General features: G+C 37.6%; 1 protein-coding gene across 4 annotated transcripts in view; it reads right to left on the reverse strand.

The window, feature by feature from the left end:
- The window catches only part of LOC114239429 (aldehyde dehydrogenase, dimeric NADP-preferring), a 37,763-nt gene that overhangs the window by 11,543 nt on the left and 6,200 nt on the right, over positions 1-20,020 (reverse strand). For 2 of the 4 annotated variants that reach the window (XM_028169620.2, XM_089735417.1), the window contains exons 1-6: positions 9,204-10,354; positions 6,232-6,275; positions 5,009-5,248; positions 2,433-2,654; positions 1,814-1,977; positions 425-655 (exon numbers count right to left, since the gene is read on the reverse strand). In XM_028169620.2, coding sequence (XP_028025421.2) covers positions 425-655; positions 1,814-1,977; positions 2,433-2,654; positions 5,009-5,248; positions 6,232-6,275; positions 9,204-9,213 — 911 coding nt within the window. In that variant the 5' untranslated portion in view covers positions 9,214-10,354. Of the gene's footprint in view, positions 1-424; positions 656-1,813; positions 1,978-2,432; positions 2,655-5,008; positions 5,249-6,231; positions 6,276-9,203; positions 10,355-20,020 lie in introns of those variants that run through there. The other 2 variants (XM_028169615.2, XM_028169618.2) reach the window with 1 other exon arrangement.

Below are 20,020 nucleotides of genomic sequence, written 5' to 3' on the forward strand. Positions count from 1 at the left end.
TTAGGTATGTACAGTACCCGGCAATAAATATTGCACATCGACCTTTGGCTTTCTAAAAGAGCTATAGACTAATTTAGGCTTCGTAAAGCGTTATATCTCTGTAATACTTACAATACAATCGCTCAATTTAGGCTTCGTAAAGCGTTATATCTCTGTAATACTAACAATACAATCGCTCACTACCGCACTTGAAAAACGAATGACAAGAGTTACACAGGCAGTACCCGATAGGCATCAAATTCTGCGAAGCCAACATTAGGCGACTATTTCTTTCCAAAAGCCGATGTGCTATATTTAGCGTCGGGCACTGTACACGTTTGAGAATGGCTTCATTGGCATAAATCGCGAGGGAATTGGGGAAAAAGCATGTATGTGTTTGTGAAGTAACTTAAAAATATTTTAGTAATTTAATACTGGTACTAACCTGAAGTGCCTGTTATTTATGATACGGCATAGATCGGGGGATTTCTGTGGGTCCTCTCCGTACCATTCCTTCAGGACTTTCTTGGAGGCCTCCAGAAACTTGTTCTGCACCTCCTTCGTGCACAGTACGTAGTCGGGAGCAATGCAAGTTTGGCCCACGTTTATAAACTTACCCCAGAGTATTCGTTTTGCCGTCACAACTATGTCCACCGTGTTATCTACGTAAACTGGGCTGAAAATTCATACACAGATTATCGTTAACATATTTATAGAGCACCACTAGTGGTAGGAAGTATTGTTACTGGTAGAAGGACGTCTTGAGAGTCCGCACGGGTAGGTACCACCACCCCGCCTCTTTCTGCCGTGAAGCAATAATGCGTTTAGATTTGAAAGGCTTGGCAGCCGATGTACTGTTAAAACGGAGAACTTACAACTCATGTCTTGAGGTGGGTGGCGGCATTTACGTTGTGGATATTTATGGGCTCCGCTTACCACTTAACACCAGGTGGGCCGTGAGCTCGTCCGCCCATCTAAGCTTTAAGAACTATATAATAATATAATTAAGTTATGCAATAGACTGCGGCTTTGGCCTTGTTGATTTTCATGAGCCACGGTGATCACTCGCCATGAAGTTAGAACTTTGCACTCTGGCAATAAAAAAGTTATGGTTACGTCATATGAACATTCTGAAGCAACTCAACTTTTTTGTTACATCAAATAAAAAAAAAAACGTTTCTTCTAGAAATGATGATGTAAGCACAATGACGTAAACGCCTTGAAATAAACAAGCAAAAAATTCGCTGAAACTAAGATAAACGAACGAAACGGACTTTTAAAATTATTTATTTACTTTTGCTAGATCGTTAAAACGCGCAAGTTTTCCTTTCTTTCTTTCTTTCAGTCAATGTTTTTGTTATCTTTTTTTTAGTACATACAATACAGCCAATGCTAAAAAGGTTTGGTCTTTTCGTATTATTTTAGCCCTCGGTTAAGATATTTAGATTAGTTTTACGCAAGCAAGTTGTGAACATAAATGCCCAAAATCTGTGAATTCAGAGTAATAGTACTTGTAGAGTTATAGACAGCAATCACTACATTGACTTTTTTTTCTACTTATAGTAGTAACCTCGAGGGGTTATTCTAGATTCGCCGAATTAGTAGTTCTATTCAAATACTCAGTTCATATGGAGAGAGAGAGAGAGAGAGAAAAGAAACATTATTGTAACATGACGTCACGGCTTATGTAAGTTAAAATATGCTAAAATTGAGTTTGTAGATAATGGACGCTTTATGTCAGTAACTATCAGCAAATGGGGAAATAAAGCAAAAAAAAAAAACGAAACGCCACAACAATAGTTTAAGTGAAATCTGTAAATTCAAATTACAATACCTTTTGCCGCCAAGTTCCAATGTGACAGGCGTGAGATTTTTGGTGGCGGCTTCGTAAACAATTCTACCGACGTTAGTGCCTCCAGTGTAGAAGATGTAGTCAAACCTCTGTTTGAGCAACTCAGTGGTCTCTTGCGGACCTCCTTCGAATACGATGAAAGCATCCTTTGAAAGAAAAAAAGATATGTTTAATATTTTGAAACTGAACGACTTCTATAACTAATTACTCTTTAAAGTTATACAATATTATTCACTAAAATTATCATTGAAACTTTGATGATAGAGGAACGGAGAGGGTTGATTATTTAGACTTTACAATTTGCATTACTGACTTATTTTTATTTGACTTCTCCTTACTCACTGTCGATTTAGTAAAATAAAATAAAATCTTATGATCAAGACTATTTGGTTCTGAGTTCGGATCGATCGTTCGGATCTTGCATGCAAGAGTTCTTGAAATTGTCATTAGCGCTATTCACGTTTTTTTCCCAGATACCTCCTATTCCGCTTCGGCTAATGCTAGTCTGCGTTTTCGGGGCTGTTCCCTTGACCCTGACCTAATAACTTTAAGCGTGTATTACTAATCTAAATATATGGTGTATAGAGTATAGTATGCTTACATTATCCAAATATTTCGGTAGATTTTCGACAACAAAGTTCGAGCAGGCGACTGATAGTTCGCTGGGTTTCACGATAACCGTGTTCCCGGCAGCGATGGCTCCGGCCATCGGCAAAAGCAGGAGCTGCAAGGGATAGTTCCAGGCGCCTATTACGAGGACCACGCCGTACGGGTCATTGTATATAACCACCTCGTCTAGAATGTTCACGAAGCCTTTTGGAGGCTGAAAAAAAGACATTGATAAAAATACTTACGACAGGATTTCTGTATTATTCTGGTATAATTATATTATTGATAAGGTAGACGCATTGAAATCGGACGAAGGTGCTCAATACAAAACTAATCGACATCTTTGTATATAGAAGTATTTATATAATAGAGGAGCCTTTTTTTAGAGTACTTTCTGACTTATGTGTAAAATAAAAATAAAACAAAAAAATGTTATCAATAAATTTCAAATATTTTTCAGGTCTTCCTTTCATAATACAAACGTATGATATTAACACAATAGTCATGTAGGTATCTGGGTGCTTTGTGAGTATTTAAAATACGTTTGCCTTACAGTCATTATTCATGGTTATGGTAATAATATTGACGTCAGTAAAGTACATTAATCACGAATACATTGAAATTGGTCGATAAGTCAACAATTCTTGGTTATTTAATTTTCTAAATAGTTTAAGAATTGTTACTTTTTATTGTTCGAGGTTTAATCATTCAAGTACATTTTATTTGAGAGATATTATATTTTTAAGTGGCATAATTATGTAATCGATAGAGCTCAGGGTGCATTTTTTTATTGGTGGTAGGACCTCTTGTGAGTCCGCGCGGTTGGGTACCACCACCCTGCCTATTTCTGCCGTGAAGCAGTAATGCGTTTCGGTTTGAGGGGTGGGGCAGCCATTATAACTATACTTGAGACCTTAGAACTTATATCTCACCCACTCTAACCGGCGCCATCTAGGCGGGCTTCGGACAGTCTGCCGACCGAGAGGGCTGGTGGTCGTGGCGCCGACGACCGCCAGTCCGGCGTCCCGAGGGGGAGGGTGATGGGAGAGATGTGCTCTGCACTAAACGCTTCACTTTCCCCCCTTTGCCTTGTCATGAGTTCTGTCTCATGCGAGGTTTGGACGTTGGTTGTTGAGCGACAGGAGGTTTTAGTCAGTTCGACTCTGACATACCCCGCCCAGTATCCCCAGAAAAGGGCGGAAGTCCGGCGATTTCCTCCTGACCAAAAAAACAAAAAAAAAAGGTGGGTGGCGCATTTGCGTTGTGGATGTCTATGGGCTCCAGTAATCACTTAACACCAGGTGGGCTGTGAGCTTGTCCACCCATTTAAGCAATAAAAAAAAACTGATGTTAAGGTTATCCGCGGCTGATGAACCGTAGAAACGGCGTCACATATTTTTTTCGAGCAGAGAGCCGAACCACGTTAGGTTTCCTCGCCTATGAGGCGCGTAGAGTATGTGGCGACTCGTCAGGTGCCGCTGGTTTTGTGGGATACTCCACTGCGACGAAATCAGCCAGCCGGGTCGGAATGCTATAGACATTCGACCAGGTTGTTCTTCCAAAGTTCCTACGGCGACGACGGCATCGCAGACCGCATCGCAGACCATTACCGCCACCGCGTCGTTTTTTTTACTATCGAAGAAGGCTCAGCCAGGAGGGGTGAGATTTGCTAACAGCTGCCCGAGCGCCTTCGAAGGAGGCCTATCAACTCAAGAACAACTGCTTCGCGAATGAATCTACTACCGGATCGGAATCGCGACCCGCTGAGAAGATCCGGCGAGAACCTCAGCGGGCTGAAGCATGGGTTAGGTAACCAACGCGTCGTACCATTCTCATGGTGCCAGCGCTTTAGGCTCGAGCCTATTAGGCCGTCCTGTGACGATCACTGTGAAGAGACTGCTTCATCACAGGGGCCGTAGCTGGACAAACACACTTCTCCGACGCCCGGCACGGCACCGAGATGGTAGTAGAGCCTCCCATTCCGCCACTTCGTTCTACGAGTCTATGACACCGCCTACCTTAATACCATATGGGTAATTTTTTTATTGCACTGGATAAAATAAATGTATAATTAATTAAAACCACGTACTTAAATACGAAATAATCGGTAGCGAAATGGCGAATATTACAAACAAGATGTGTCCCGCGGTTTCACCTTCAAATTTGTGTTTTTTTTTATTCATTTACCCGGCATAGTGTAGTTTTGTCACTCTCAGGTTGATAAACTACCAGTCGATTTGTAGATCCGTCGGTACGTGAAATCATGAATTAGCGAACACAATGTCATATTTAGTACAACCTGACGTTGGTTGAATCATGGACAAAAAAAAGTGTAATACCAATGCCTAGATACTTAATATAATACCAATCATCGCCTACAATTATCCGTGCGAAATTTCATACAAATCCTTTTGGTTATTTTAGTATGATTTGGTAACAAACAAAATGAAATCCTATCTAAATATGATGGTCACGTACCTCAGCAGTGAGGAAATGACGCGAGGAGGAGGCAACAAACATCCAAACATACAAACTTTCACATTTATAATAACAGTACATTTTACTCACATGTTCCGGCTTAGTCCACTCATCCAAATAATGCAGAGTGTTCCTCAAATCATTGATCAAGTAGTCGACTTCGAGTAGAATAGCTTCCATTTTGCTTCGTCTCAGATCCTTGTGTAGGGCCTCCACCATGACGTTTTGGTTTTCCTCGTACATTCTTAACAGATTCTTGAGCTGCTGACGGCGCCATTCTATCGGCCTGGTTGTGCCGCGATTGAAAGTGTCTCGAGCTTTTTGGACGGCCTATTGAAAATGAATGCTTTATTTTAATTTAACAAACAGCTCATATCGTGTAGGTTGGGTCTATAGAAAACACAAAGTTAATGCTTCAACTCACCACAAGACATCAGTGTGCTTAGTGCGAGTTTTTTGACGTCTCGATAGCGTAAAAGTTAGCTCATATTTGTATGAAACGGGATCGTTTGTGTACGTTTGCCGTTAGGGGCGCTGTTCCAAATTCAAAAAATTGGGTTAACTTTTACGCTATCGAGAACGTTAATAAACTCGCACTAAGCACACAGCTTGAAATGTCAGTTGTATTGTAAGTCTGTCTCACCTTTGAATGCAGGGCCGCTTCTTGATAGAAATAGGCAGCACCTAAATAGGCTTACAATGCGCCCTACATCAATTACGCAAATTTATATACTAATTTTTGTTACACGGTGATAGGTATTCCTTCATCGTGGAAGTTTTATCGTGAACGCATACTTATTTTCTTAGAAAACATAGTACCTGTCCATTGCCTTGGCATTGTGAAATTAGGTACGAGGTATCGTATGATTTTAAATAAAAAGATACATAAATGCGAGTTAATTTTTTTTTATCCAAAAATTAAGTTAGTTTTTCAATCGATCCAAATTTTATTAATATTACATTGAACGTACTATGTAAGTCGTATAAATTAATTTATAGATATATGTTTATTATACTTTATTATTAATATACACTTGCGTAAACGGTTCAACGCTCTATTTATCAGCCCTTTATAAATCATTACTGGACAATACACAATGTAAGCAAAGTAATAATTTTATTGTATTATGGCGACATAGCACCGTTTTTCATTTACAATATTTGATTTGTCAAATGATTTATTTTCTTAATTCGCATTCCCTAGTCAGAAAAGCGGAATCAATTTCTATTGCGCAACAGTAGTGTTACGTTTGAATCTTACAATTAAATAAATAAAATAAAAACAGAACAGATATCGGGTATAAATTATTTACCTCAGCAGCTGACATCGTCTTTTGCTTGGATGTTGTAAGATTCCCTGTAAAGAAAAGATATAGGTTAAACAAGGTCTAATTTATTCTATTTAGAATAATTCTGACCTATTACTACTAGAATAATCAATCAAGAATCAAAGTAAGTTTATAACCGGATCAAACTCTGGCCGTTTAAATATTGTAGTCATTTATTCAATAATTCAATCAGTATTCTCACAAAGAGTCTTATCATTTGGGACGTCACACGATTAAATTGAGTAATGCATTAATATTTCATAATAGTTTCTTTATTGATAAGTGGAAGGGTTAAATACGATAACGTGAATCTCGTCAGTAGAAGTTTCTATTATAGTGTTAGGAACTGCCGTTTTTTTGATGCTTGGATAACCTTGGAGAGAGATGACCAGTTTTGGATTTTGTCCGGCCCTAATGTGAAATACACCCCAAGTCAGTCTTGCACTTCGTTAAGCAATTTTAAAGTTAAGTATTAATTACATGTACTCCAGAATGGCAGTAACAGCATGTGCAAACATAATGTGTGTGAAGTATCACTATTTGTGCGGCTAGGCCACTGGCTGACGTCTGTAGGAATCATTCAGGTTAGAGCCCCGGAGCTCACTTTTTTACTGGTGGTAGGATCTCTTATGAGTCCGCGCGGATAGGTACCACCAACCTGCCTATTTCTGCCGTGAAGCAGTACTGCGTTTCGGTTTGAAGGGTGGGGCAGCCGTAATACTTGAGTTCTTAGAACTTATATCTCAAGGTGGGTGGCGCATTTACGTTGTACATGTCTATGGGCTCCAGTAACCACTTAACACCAGGTGGGCTGTGAGCTCTTCCACCCTTCTAAGCAATAAAAAATAAATAAAAACTACTAGTTCTGTGAATCTATAACCCCTCGAGGTTACTAGAATAGGTAGGAATAAAAAAAAGGGATCAACATTAAGTGTTACTTACAACCTATGATGCAACAGTTCGACTCTCAATCTACGTGCGTAACGGAAATTAGTCTGTGGCGGTGGCCATCATACAACGCAAGATATTTAACAGATGCCTGAATTTTGCTTACGACATTTTTAAGATAAGCTTGCATACATACAAGTTCCTAACAACATTTGAACCGTCGGTCTACTGAGCAATATCATCCGCTCGATGGAAGATCTTCCTTTCGTCGTATCCCTACAAGCCAATGAAATCCCTTTACGAGGCGGACATTTCGGCTGCTTCGCGGTAGATAAATACAAGAATGTCGTGAACTCAAATAATAATAATACCATCACTAACTGTACAAACCAAAAAAACCTGCTGGTTTTATTTGAAAATAATTCTCAAACACTGGCCTAGGTAGTATCGAACATGAAGTATAAGAATATGGATTACCAATTCCTTTCAAAATTATACTATAATGTATAAACAATTAATCCTTTAGAAATAATCTTATAAAAAATAATTACTAATCTTTGTAAACAATTACAATAAAAATATGATGTAACATCTATTTGTATGTAACTTAGAAAAAAGTAAAGAGTTTCAGGGGATTAAAACATTATCTGGAAGAAATAAATACTATCAGTATTAATTTAATGATAAAAATGGAAAAATTGTTTATATCTACAAATCTCACTGAATCAGCAATATCAAATACCACTTAGGTAGTATTAACGTAAGCTATGACCAAGGGTCACCAGTTTAAAGATGAGTACTTAAAAATACAAAAAATTGTAAATGTCAATTTCAATTGGGTTTTCAGACAGAATATGTGAAATAGAACTGTAGGTGCCACCAGCCTGCCTATTTCTGCCATAAAGCAGTAATGCATTTCAGTTTGAAGGGCGGGGCACCCGTTGTACTGTTAAAACAGAGACCTTACAACTCATGTCTCAAGGTGGGTGGCGTGACATTTACTTTGTATGATGTCTATAGGCTCCAGTAACCACTTAACACCAGGTGGGCAGTGAGCTCTTCCACCCATGTAAGCAATAAAAAAAACTAAAGTAAAATACTTTTATTTCCAACAGGATCTTGTAACTTAATTTACTTTCAATGTTTTATGTTTTATTGACATCATAAAGTGAACATCGCCAAGTTTTAATTTCGAGTTCTCGAGTATTGTAATACAACTATCACACTTATCGGGCCAGAACACATTAGTGTTTCAAAGCAGGCATAAGTAGAATGGTGGCACCCACTCGTGTCAGCTGACAGTATACATAACTACTAATAAAATGTGTTACTGAAATTTTACAATTATTATTACTCATGGCATATATGTATGTGTGTGTATGCGCATATATATATTTCAGTTGATTGGTACACTGCATGTACTTAATTAGTTTCTAAACAATTCTTTTCCACTTGATGGTTGTCCGAAAGAGATCACTCTTAGTGATAAGACTGCCAATTGTACTTTTTTTTTGTATTTAATGTTTCGTATTGTTTATTTTGTTGGTGTACAATAAAGAATACTCTCTCTCTCTCTCATAACACATTAATTCACTATTATTTAAGTTATCATTATTCAAATTAAAAACAGATACATGTTCAATGTAATATGTTTTTATTTTTTCCTTTTAGTTTATTTTCTAGCTAATTTCGTATTAAAAGATTTTTGTTAAGCTGATCTTAACAATCTTATTATCAGTGTGTTATTTATTACAATGTTTTTTTCTAATAAATCTGTATCCAGAACTTTTATTGAATAATGTCTAAAGATAACACAATGTATTTTTTTCCATTTCTTTTATGTTAAAAAGAGGAAAACTTCTTATTTACATAATTAATGTTTCCGCTTTCTATAAATTAAAATTTAAAAAGGTAACGATGATGCAAGGTACTTTGAACTCTGCTTTACGTAGATAAGCACATAAATGACCAATACTATGTGACCGGTTTGAACTTTAGTTATGTTTAATAAACTATATTTTTGTTAGAACAAAACGCTAACACTACTTATTCAGGGTCATTGCACTTACCGACTGTCATCTTGAATTTTGAGATTCCTTGTTTAATATTTATTGTTGCCACACCTTAAGAAATTAAAAAGTTTTTTCCAAAAAAGTAGCTCTCTATGTGCACTCTAAAGTACCTAAGTCTAATTTCGTTTTAGTAACGCATTCACTTCTGATACACTTTTGTTGCTGTAAATTGAAATTCGTAAAATGATTTTAATTTAATGTAAAAAATGCAAATAAATTCAACATTCAGGTTTAATTACGAGCACTAATATACATCAGCTGTTTACAAAGTGTGTAGAGTGAATGACTAAGAGTATTTAATCACTACGTGTAAATGAAATAAACAATGATTTCGAACTGAACAAAATTAGATATGATTCCACAAAGCCGGCAAACGGGCAAACGTTACTGTAGCTGTATCGTACAAAAGAATGCGATAAATACATTAAATACTAAATGTATATCCTATGAATGCTATCTGCTATAAGCGATTCCAAACGACTCACTGAATTTGCCCTCTCTTTTTTTGATTTTCGATTTTTTTTTATTTTTATTTATTTGTTCGTCGTTTGTTCGTTAATGTTCGAATATTAACATAAAAATTGTTTGTTCGTCTTTTATTTATTTATAATTAATTAAATAAATGATAACCCTTAAGTTGGCCTTCTTTACCAGATATCTTTATTTTTATCGCTCAGATTAATTAATTTTTGATCAATCATCGTTTGTTCGACAACTATTGGTGATTGTTCGATCATAAAAACAATTAAATTCCCAATTATTAATTATTTTATAATATCTAATAAGGAAACTATCACCTCACGCCCACTTTAAATATTCAAAATATTTGAATTTATAATTGTGTGACTTATCTTTATTATTTTTATTAAGTGTTTGGAGGGCTTAAACGACAAAGGGAAGATCTTCCACCGAGCGGGTGATATTGCTCGGCAGACCGACGGTCCGAACGTTGTTGTTCGGAACTTGTATATATGCAAGCTTATCTTGGAAATGTCGTAAGTAAGATTCAGGAATCTGTCAAATATCTTGCGTTGTATGATAGCTACCCGCCACATTACTCCCCTCCGAGACAGGAGGTCGTGTCATTTTTTAATTATCGTTGTCCTTGCTGAGATTAGCTTGCAAGTGCCAGTGCTGCTCGAAGTTTGCGGTGAATCGAAACTGAGCTTGAATGCTGCGTGAGTATCGCCAGTGCTGCTCGAAGTCTGCGGTGAGTCGAGACTGAGCTCGAATGCTGCGCGTGTATGGTGCGTAGTCCATATGTGCAGAGCTGCCACGCCGGAGACGACCCCAAGCGTTGATGATCCGGTCGTGGGCTGCGATGAACTGTAGTGGCGTGATGAGGTAGTGAAGTTGCGTGCCGTAGGACCAGGAAGCACGGTGAGTCGGCTGCGATGGTCCTGTTGAGGCTGCGATGCTGGCTTGCTGTGGGACGACTATCAATGACTTGCTTTTATCTGCGAGAATGCGGGAATTGTGGTAGCCGAAGTTCTTGAATTTCTTGATGCGCTAATGATGAAGGCTGCAGTTATTCTGTCGCAGGTCACCAGTTTGTAGAGATATACGACAAGGGAAGATCTTCCACTGAGCGGGTGATATTGCTCGGTAGACCGACGGTCCGAATGTTGTTGTTAGGAACTTGTATATATGCAAGCTTATCTTGGCAATGTCGTAAGCGAGATTCAGGCATCTGTCAAATATATAGCGTTGTATGATGGCTACCCGCCACAAGTGTATAATCACGTAATATATTTCTTTCAAACACTTATGATTTTTTTTATTGCCCTTGTAGGCAGACGAGCATACGGCTCACCTGATGGTGAGTGGTTACCGTCGCCCATGGACTTCAGCAATGCCAGGGGCAGAGCCAAGCCGCTGCCTACCGCTAAAAAAATAAGCTATGGAAATATAGCATTCCGTTATAACGTGGTTGTTAATTAACGCTGCTAAAAAAAATAAGCTATGGAAATATAGCATTCCGTTATAACGTGGTTGTTAATTGTGAACAACCAAAAAATTAATCCAACACTACTATATTAAACTATTTTATAACAATTGTGACTAAAAGGCTTATTATACTTTGCTAAATTTAGTCGACTGAATTCAGCCGCTACTGAATAGTCGACTAAATTTAGCCAAGTGTAATAAGCTTTTTAACAGTTGGTCTACCTTCTTTTGAAAGTTCCCCATTTACTCGTTAGATGGTGCTTAATCCAACAATTTTTGAATCTAATATTTTTAATTGAAACTGATACCAAATATTGTTTGATCATATTATTAATTTTGATCAGACAAAACAATTTGTGATAGCTGATAAAAATCTTTGAGCCTGTTATATTTTTTTGTATTATTCATGTTTGATTTCAATGATTTTTCGAAAGAAACATTAACAATATTAAAATAAAATAATTCATTTTATTTATGTGGTATTCCCGTCTGAGCGTAGATGGAAGAGCCCCTTATGCTACCAGTGATTAGTTTGGAAAAGAAGTGGGTTTATTTTTATAAAATGCACCAACACTTTTCTAAATTAGCATTATAACCATATTCTGAGTTTGACAATAATAATATTTTTGCTATCATTCATGAACGCCACGGCGCCGGCTTCATTTTAGGCATAGGTGATTGAACTTGACATTTACATATCCCATTGTCGCGGTTAGAATTTATTTCAACCTTTATATTAGTAGCAAGGTCAAAGAAACCTTGAAAAAAAAAACTCATTGTACATATTTCAAACATTGTAGTTATTGCTTAGGAAAAGTTGCATTTTTACTGAGGTTGAAGCCATATTTGTTGTTTTAATGTTTTTTGTTACATTTGACGGGTAAAAGTTTCTCGGAAAATCTGCTAACTGGCTGCCGGAGGCCCGTAATGTTGTCACGATGTGTCTTTGAGATGAGAGTTAATAGTATATCATATGTGGATGTTTCAGCTTTCAAACCGTAGATTGACCGCTCAACCCTTTGACTGCCATGTAGGTCGCCGGTGCCCTACGTGGCGCACTGAAGTAATTATGTCGATTTCTGTTACTAAGACGCCGGAATATCTAGTAGACTCTGGGAAAGACGACGAAGCCAAAGATACTGAGAATGAATATATTTATAAGAAACCTAAAAGACTAAAACATACATTAACAAACGAAAGAAGGCAATGCAGGCGCCTTAGTTACAGAAATCGATGTAATTACTCCAGTGCGCCGCGTAGGGCACCGGTGACCTACACGGCAGTCAAAGGGTTATAGCAGAAGCAAGTAGGATCGGTGTACCATTGTTGTGCGGAATGACAATATGGATTTGGGTTTCGTTTTTTTTATTTAATATTATTTTTTGATTTAAGAAGAATTTTGTAAGCAGTTCTTAGTGACATATCCATTGAGAGAAATAGGCACGTGGTACGTTCTTGCAAAATTTTTACGCTGCCACAGTCGCATTGGATGATATCTCGTACAATAAAGTACTTAATTGAGCTTCTTATTTTTTTGGCTACAAACGTTACCAGCCCTAGTATATGATGATAACCACAGCCTTCAAACAAGAATATGATTAACATTACAAAATATGAAATTTCAACGTTAGAGGATATTTGTGAATTAAAATTAAATTGTTTTTTTAATTTTTTTATTGTTTATATGGGTGGACCAGCTCACAGCCCACCTGGTGTTAAGTGGCTACCGGAGCCCATAGACATCTACAAAGTAAATACCGCCAACCACCTTGAGATATGAGTTCCAAGGTGTCAGTATAGTTACAAAGGCTGCCGCATCCTTCAAACCGAAACACATTACTGCTTCACGGCAGAAATAGGCAGGGCGATGGTACCCACTCGTGCGGATTCACAAGATATTATAATTCAAATTATAATTCATTAAAAAGTATTATACATATATTAATACATAATGTATGCAATTATTCAAAAAATTATAGCCTAGACCCCGAAAACGACTAACAGAACTAAAAATACATCCATAATAAAGCGATTTTTGTGAAATATCACTTCGACCTTAAGCGAAGGAACTGAATGAATGAAATAAACCAAACATTTTAATGTGCCTTGGACAAAATATGCTTAATTACAGCAACGTTCTTAATATACTGGTCTCACTGGGTCACGCCAAACTCGGTTGGTTACATAGTTATCGATAACATGAATATAATTCAAGGTTACGAGTTGTTTCATTACGAAATTATTGCAGAGGATATTTAATTTGATATCATACTCGCTGACTATGTAATATAATTTGCAATTTGCTAATGTGAAAATTTGTTATCGTATTTTAATATAAGAGTTCTAGTTTGAACAGTAGAAGTCTTGTATTTCTTCAAATCTAGTTCCAAAATTTGACTACGCGTCTGAACGTAAAATTAATTTGATTAAAAAAATATCATCGTATTCATTAAATATGCAACAGATGATATTATTTATTATATACTGGTGGATATTGCATCTTGACACGGGCTGGTAGTATCAAGTTGCCTGTTTCTGTTGGGAAGTGATATGCGTTCCGGTCTGAATGACCAATGGTGGTGAATGGTCGTTGAAGTTGTGATGTCTATAGGCTATTTACCAATTAGCATTAGGTGGGTTGTGGTTTCTTCTATATATCCTTTTTCATAAGAGGTTTGCGGAGAGCCCTCAGCAAAAGGCAGCAGCTTGGTTGAGCCCTTCGCATTGCTAACGTTTTTTTTTCCTACCTAAGCTGATAGCCTTGAGAGGCTATATCAGCGTCGCCTTAACTAGTAGGTGAGCTCACGGGGCTCAAACCTGATGACGTTGCTAACACGAACCCTAGCAAGAGCCGTGCTTCGCAGAATCTACCACCGGATCGGAAACGCGACCCACTGAGAAGATCCGACGAGAAACTCAGTGGGCTCAAGGTGAGCTGTATGCTCATCTACACACGGACACAACAAAAAAAGGCCACCGCAATAAAGTTAAAATATCTAAAAATCGTGTTTATTGCCGACACTTCTTCGGCCATATCATGTTCATAGTTGTAAATATTTTATAAACAACAAACGGCAATAAAGAATTCATCGCGTGTCAAACAAAGAATATGCAATATTTACATATATAGGTATTTGTGCGTTTTATGTACCTATTTGACATTACTAGTTTACAATGTGAAGGTTTACTAGTATTCATAGAACCTTGAGGCGCTTATTGCAGCCTGATTATACAATTTACGTATAAATTCGTAATTCGTGCCTACCTGGACGAGCCCTAAGTGCATGTGTGTTCGAGATTTGGAAGTTACGCTAGTGAGAAGATTTTGCACTGAGCGGTGTGATAGCTCGGTTGACAGACGAGCCTTTTTTTCCAGTTTCATCAGGACAGGTGGACGAGCAAAGGCTCAGCCAAGAGGGATGGAATTTGCGGTCCTAGTGTTATTTTATTTATTTATTTTTTCCTACCTATGCTGATAGCCTTGAGAGGCTATTTCAGCTTCTCTTTGCGTGTAAGTGAGCTCATGGGGCTCAAACCGCAGTGTTGATAACACTGGCCCTAACAAGAGCAGTGCTTCGCAGAATCTACCACCGGATCGGAAACGCAACCCAATGAGAAGATCCGGCGAGAAACTCAGCGAGCAAGTGCTATTTTTCGGAACTTGTATATATGCGAACTTACCTTGAAATTATCGATGGCGAGATTTCGAACTAAAGTTGCATCTGTCAAACATCTTGAGTTCTATATTGGCTACCCGGTAAAGAGATATATAAGTGCCCAGGCTAGTATACAGAGTATGGAGTGAATTACTTTCTGTTGTTTTCAGGTTTTTACACCGAACCACTAATCGGACTGGATACGCGGTACTATATACGACATACATAGGTAGGTACCTACATCCAGTACCTTGGACTACAACCAGGTCATGGTTAAATCTTTACATATTGATTCTAAAAGTGAACTCAAAAATTGTTCAAGAATTACTTTCGTGTCTTTCAAGATCTTTAAAGGTAATTTTAGAGGGTATTTGTTATCGTCAGGAATTTGGATCACGGTCAACACTTCATTATGAAGAGACACATGATAAAGTAGAATGCGAATAGAATGGATTTGAAGAACAAAAGATTCAATAGTAGACCGCCGCGCCGTGGATGTCTAAAGATTTATTTAAATATTTTTTTTGTGTAACGCATAAAATGTCACTTGTTTTTTTAAGGGATTCTATGACCTGGTAACTACGACCTTTAGGTCAAATGTTCCTTGTTAATTTTATGGTTCATAGATAATTTACATTTCTGAGACCATAGGGGAATGTTATTATTTTCTTTTTTTTCCTTTCTTTAGTGCGTAGATAGTTGCAAGATCGCCTCCTGGTGTTAAGTGTTTGCTGGAGCTCATAGATATTACATTATTACGTTAGTCGCACCCTTTAAACCAGACTGCTTCGTGGCAAAAATCGGCAAGATGGTAGTACCTATTCGTGCGTGATCACAATACAGGGCGTATACCACCAGTAAATACATCATTAATCCGTCTGTACGGCTACTAATTATAAGATACTGCGAGCCCTGCACAGGTGGTGGGTAGGCCGCGGCTTGACTCTGCCCCTGGCATTGCTGAAGTCCATGGACGACGGTAACTACTCACCATAAGGTGGGCCGTATGCTCATCTGCCTACAAGGGCAATATAAAATAAAAAATAAACAAAATGTGTGCAATTCACACGTGGTAGAAGTGAAACCTTCCAAAATTAAAATACAATTACCCTAAACGTCTTAAGTATATGTAAAATTTTGTCATTAGTAAATAATTGTAAGGTAGCGCCCTCTGTGAATTGATATTTTAATTTCACGTATAATCCTAAATTAAAATTCACTACAAGAGCTTTCATACACACGTTAGTATTAAAAAATCTCACAGATGGCGCTGTATTAAATAGTATGTATATTTCTGTCTCATTCTTTGCTGGCTTCATCCTACACATTTTTGTATTTGTGTCTCTTACCTGCCGTTTTTTCCGTTGCATCCGGTTTGAAATCACAACGATTCTAAAGAAGTTTTCACTTCAAAAAAACGCTTTTTCGTTTCATCGTGCTTCAAGTTACAACGGTGTAAAGAATTTCGCAATTTGATTTCGTGTTTCAAGGTGGCAGTAGTTATTTTATAGTATCTATGGAGTCTGATAAACGTAAATTGCACCTTTCGAGTTGAAGTGGCTAAATCCATAAATTCTTGTTTTTGGTAAACGTCAAAAATTTAATTGAAGAATTGATTACCAATTTTTTATTTTTTTCCATTTTAATACTTTAAGATACGTTCTTGATTTAAAACAGACGGAAAGAGTAGTTTATCCTTTTCTAGACTAAAAGAGACTGTTTAATTTAATAAAACCATAAAATACATGTTTTCAAGTTGTACAAAATATTAAAATCATTTTCTTAAATTTTTTAGTTAAGCCACTTCAATTCTAAAGGTGCGATATCATCAGATAATCAGAGTATAAATAACTGTTTGGCGGGAACGCGAGGAGCTGTGTTAATTTAGTGTTTCTCCTGGTTTAAATGTGAAATAGCGGTGTTTTATTAACTATTTAGCATCTGCAGTGCCCAAATGTTGCAAAATGACACAAAGCCGCTATACCTTCTCAAGTTTCTTCCAAAAGTCCACAGAAAAAGTTTCAGTAAACAACCGCAATTTTACTGAGAGTATTACATCCTATTTCATCACGTTTCATTTAATTTCATCGTAATTGATCTCGGTCTTAAATCAATCAACTTTATCTCATTTAGCTTGATATTATTTTTCACATGACAGAATATTTGTATGTTTTTATTAATTGAATATTTTTATAAACCCGACATGACAACAAAGACATCGCAAGAAGCAAATTGCCATACTTATAGTTTCTCACGTGGTCTTCTCATTGGGTCGCGATTCCGATCCGGTGGTAGATTCTGCGAAGCACTGCTCTTAATAGTTTTAGCAAATTCTTTTTATTTTTATTTTTATTGCTTAAATGGATGGACGAGCTCACAGCCCACCTGGTGTTAAGTGGTTACTGGAGCCCATAGACATCTACTACGTAAATGCGCCACCCACCTCGAGATATAAGTTCTAAGATCTCAGTATAGTTACAACGGCTACCCCACCCTTCGAACCGAAACGCATTACTGCTTCACGGCGGAAATAGGCGGGGTGGTGGTACCTTCCCGTGCGGATTCACAAGAGGTCCTACCACCAGTGATTACGCAAATTATAATTTTGCGGGTTTGATTTTTATTACACGATGTTATTCCTTTACCGTGGAAGTCAATCGTGAACATTTGTTAAGTACGTATTTCATTAGAAAAATTGGTACCCGCCTGCGGGATTCGAACACCGGTGCATCGCTACATACGAATGCACCGGACGTCTTATCCTTTAGGCCACAACGACTTCTAATTCTCTCAGGTTAAGACCGTGAGCTCACCTACCCGTCCGCACATAGCTAGATTACCCCCGCAGGATATCAGCGAAGAGGTAGGGAACATGAAATTATGGCTAGACAAGGGAACATACCTTGTCTAGCCATAATTTATGTTACAAATGAAAATGCATTTTAAAAAAAATGAAATAATGTAATATTATTAAAATGTATACCTACATATTTATTACTCTCAGTAAAAAAAAAATCTATTCGAAATGGCCACGCTTTTAATCTGTTGGCCACGAATCTATGAATTTACGCAATGTTTCCAAGGGAAATTTCGCCACTGCTTGCTCCAAAGATTTTTTAAGAGACTCAATGTCGCCGTGTCGTTTAGAACAGGCCATCTTCTCTAAAACTGACCATAATTCGAAGTCTAAAGGGTTGAGTTTTGGGCTAGATGAGGGCCAGTCTTCAGCTCTTATAGAGTACAGAGCGTTGGTTTTAAGCCAGGTTTGGGTAGTTCGTGCCTTGTGACTAGGTCCAGAATCCTGCTCCAAAGTCCACGGTATATTTTTAAAAAGAGTATTGCTGAGAGGTTTCACAACACGACCAAGACTGTATATTGATACGTTTAGGCTGAAGTTTTCACAACTTTTTCAGAAGAATGCAGTTTTGTGACTACTTTATAAGACACGCCCCACCAAACCATCACTAACTCAGGATGATGACCACGTTGTACCTTTCCGACCACTTGAGCAGCTTCTTTAGAACTGCGAGCGTAGACTTTATCATTTTGCTTATTGTAGTGTTCTTCAGGCGTGAAAACTTTTTCATCGGTAAAGAGGATATTTCTGTGCCTTTCTCATACGTATTGCGAAAGAAGGCGTTTTGATCGATCCACTTTTTTTAATTGTAAAGATTGATTTAGGGCATGTCCTGTATATATCGACGATAAGCACCGAGCTTAGGTCTTGTTTTATAATACGCGATAGGGAATCTTCATTTCTCGCGATAAGATTTTTTGCTTCCTAATGGGATTTCGCCCAATTCTGGCTTTAACACCATTTACACCCTTGTAGTTCTAACAGCACGCGGCCGCCCCGATCTTTTCTGGTCTTCGACAGACGAAGTGTTGACGCTAATTCAAGTTCAATACCGATCTGTTGATAGTACGTTAAACGAACATACGGCTGATACCAAGCTTTTCAAATGTCCGGAATATGACCGACGGCTCTAAACCCACTTTGTACAAGGCGATCAGTGCAATCCTATTTTCTTTAACACCCCACTCCATATTGTAATTTGATAATGAACACGAAAAGATATTTGAAATGGCGCAAAATCGAAAGAAGTTTTTTCAATTTTCCAAATAGTTAAAAAGTTAAAAAAAATATATTTTTTTGTGTAACAGTATATATTATGGCCAGACTAGTTATATACTGCATTCAAATAATGTTTTCTTCGAAATTGCATTACTTCAACCACTTTAATAAAGCTACTTTTTTATTTTTTATTGCTTAGATGAGTGGACGAGCTCACAGCCCACCTGGTGTTAAGTGGTTACTGGAGCCCATAGACATCTACAACGTAAATGCGCCACCCATCTTGTGATATAAGTTCTAAGGTCTCAATTATAGTTACAACGGCTGCCCCGCCCTTCAAACCGAAACGCATTACTGCTTCACGGCAGAAATAGGCAGGGTGGTGGTACCTACCCGTGCGGACTCACAAGAGGACTCACTTTTAATAACATACGTAGATTAGACGTATTGACTTATAGTTTAGTTTAATAGTTATGAATTTGATTATTCAATTATAGTTTAATACGTATTAGATAAATTTGATGGGCGTTTGCTTGCCTTTTACGAAATATTAAAAACCCATTATGAATTGATCGATTGGTAATGGATTTCATTTGATTGGAAATGTTTGGTAATGGATTTCATTTTCTATTTTTAGTTATGAGTAAGTTTAGTTTAGGAATGTTTTAGTCCGAACACGATGAATAACTTTTGTTTTTATTTTTTTATTTTTATTATTCCTTAGATGGGTGGTGGACGAGCTCGCGGCCCACCTGGTATTAAGTGATTACTGGAGCCAATAGACATCTACTACGTAAATGTGCCACCCACCTCGAGATATAAGTTCTAAGATCTCAGTATAGTTACAACGGCTGCCCTACCCTTCAAACCGAAACGCGTTACTGCTTCAAGGCAGAAATAGTAAGGGTGGTGGTACCTACCCTTGCGGACTCAAAAGACGTCCTACCACCAGTAAAATGTAACTCAGAGAAGTGTTTATTCCTAATTAGCTGTCTGTCTGCAGGTTCGCCAGCGTGGACCATATTCTATATCGCGTTGGAGGAGAGCCGTGCTTAGCAGTGTATGAGAGATAACCTATATCGCCTAAAAATACCCTTAATTTTGTATAAAGTTCATTGCTGGTACACGAAATACTT

This window comes from Bombyx mandarina, chromosome 19 (genome assembly GCF_030267445.1).
Source record: "Bombyx mandarina strain Sakado chromosome 19, ASM3026744v2".
Taxonomy (NCBI): domain Eukaryota; kingdom Metazoa; phylum Arthropoda; class Insecta; order Lepidoptera; family Bombycidae; genus Bombyx; species Bombyx mandarina.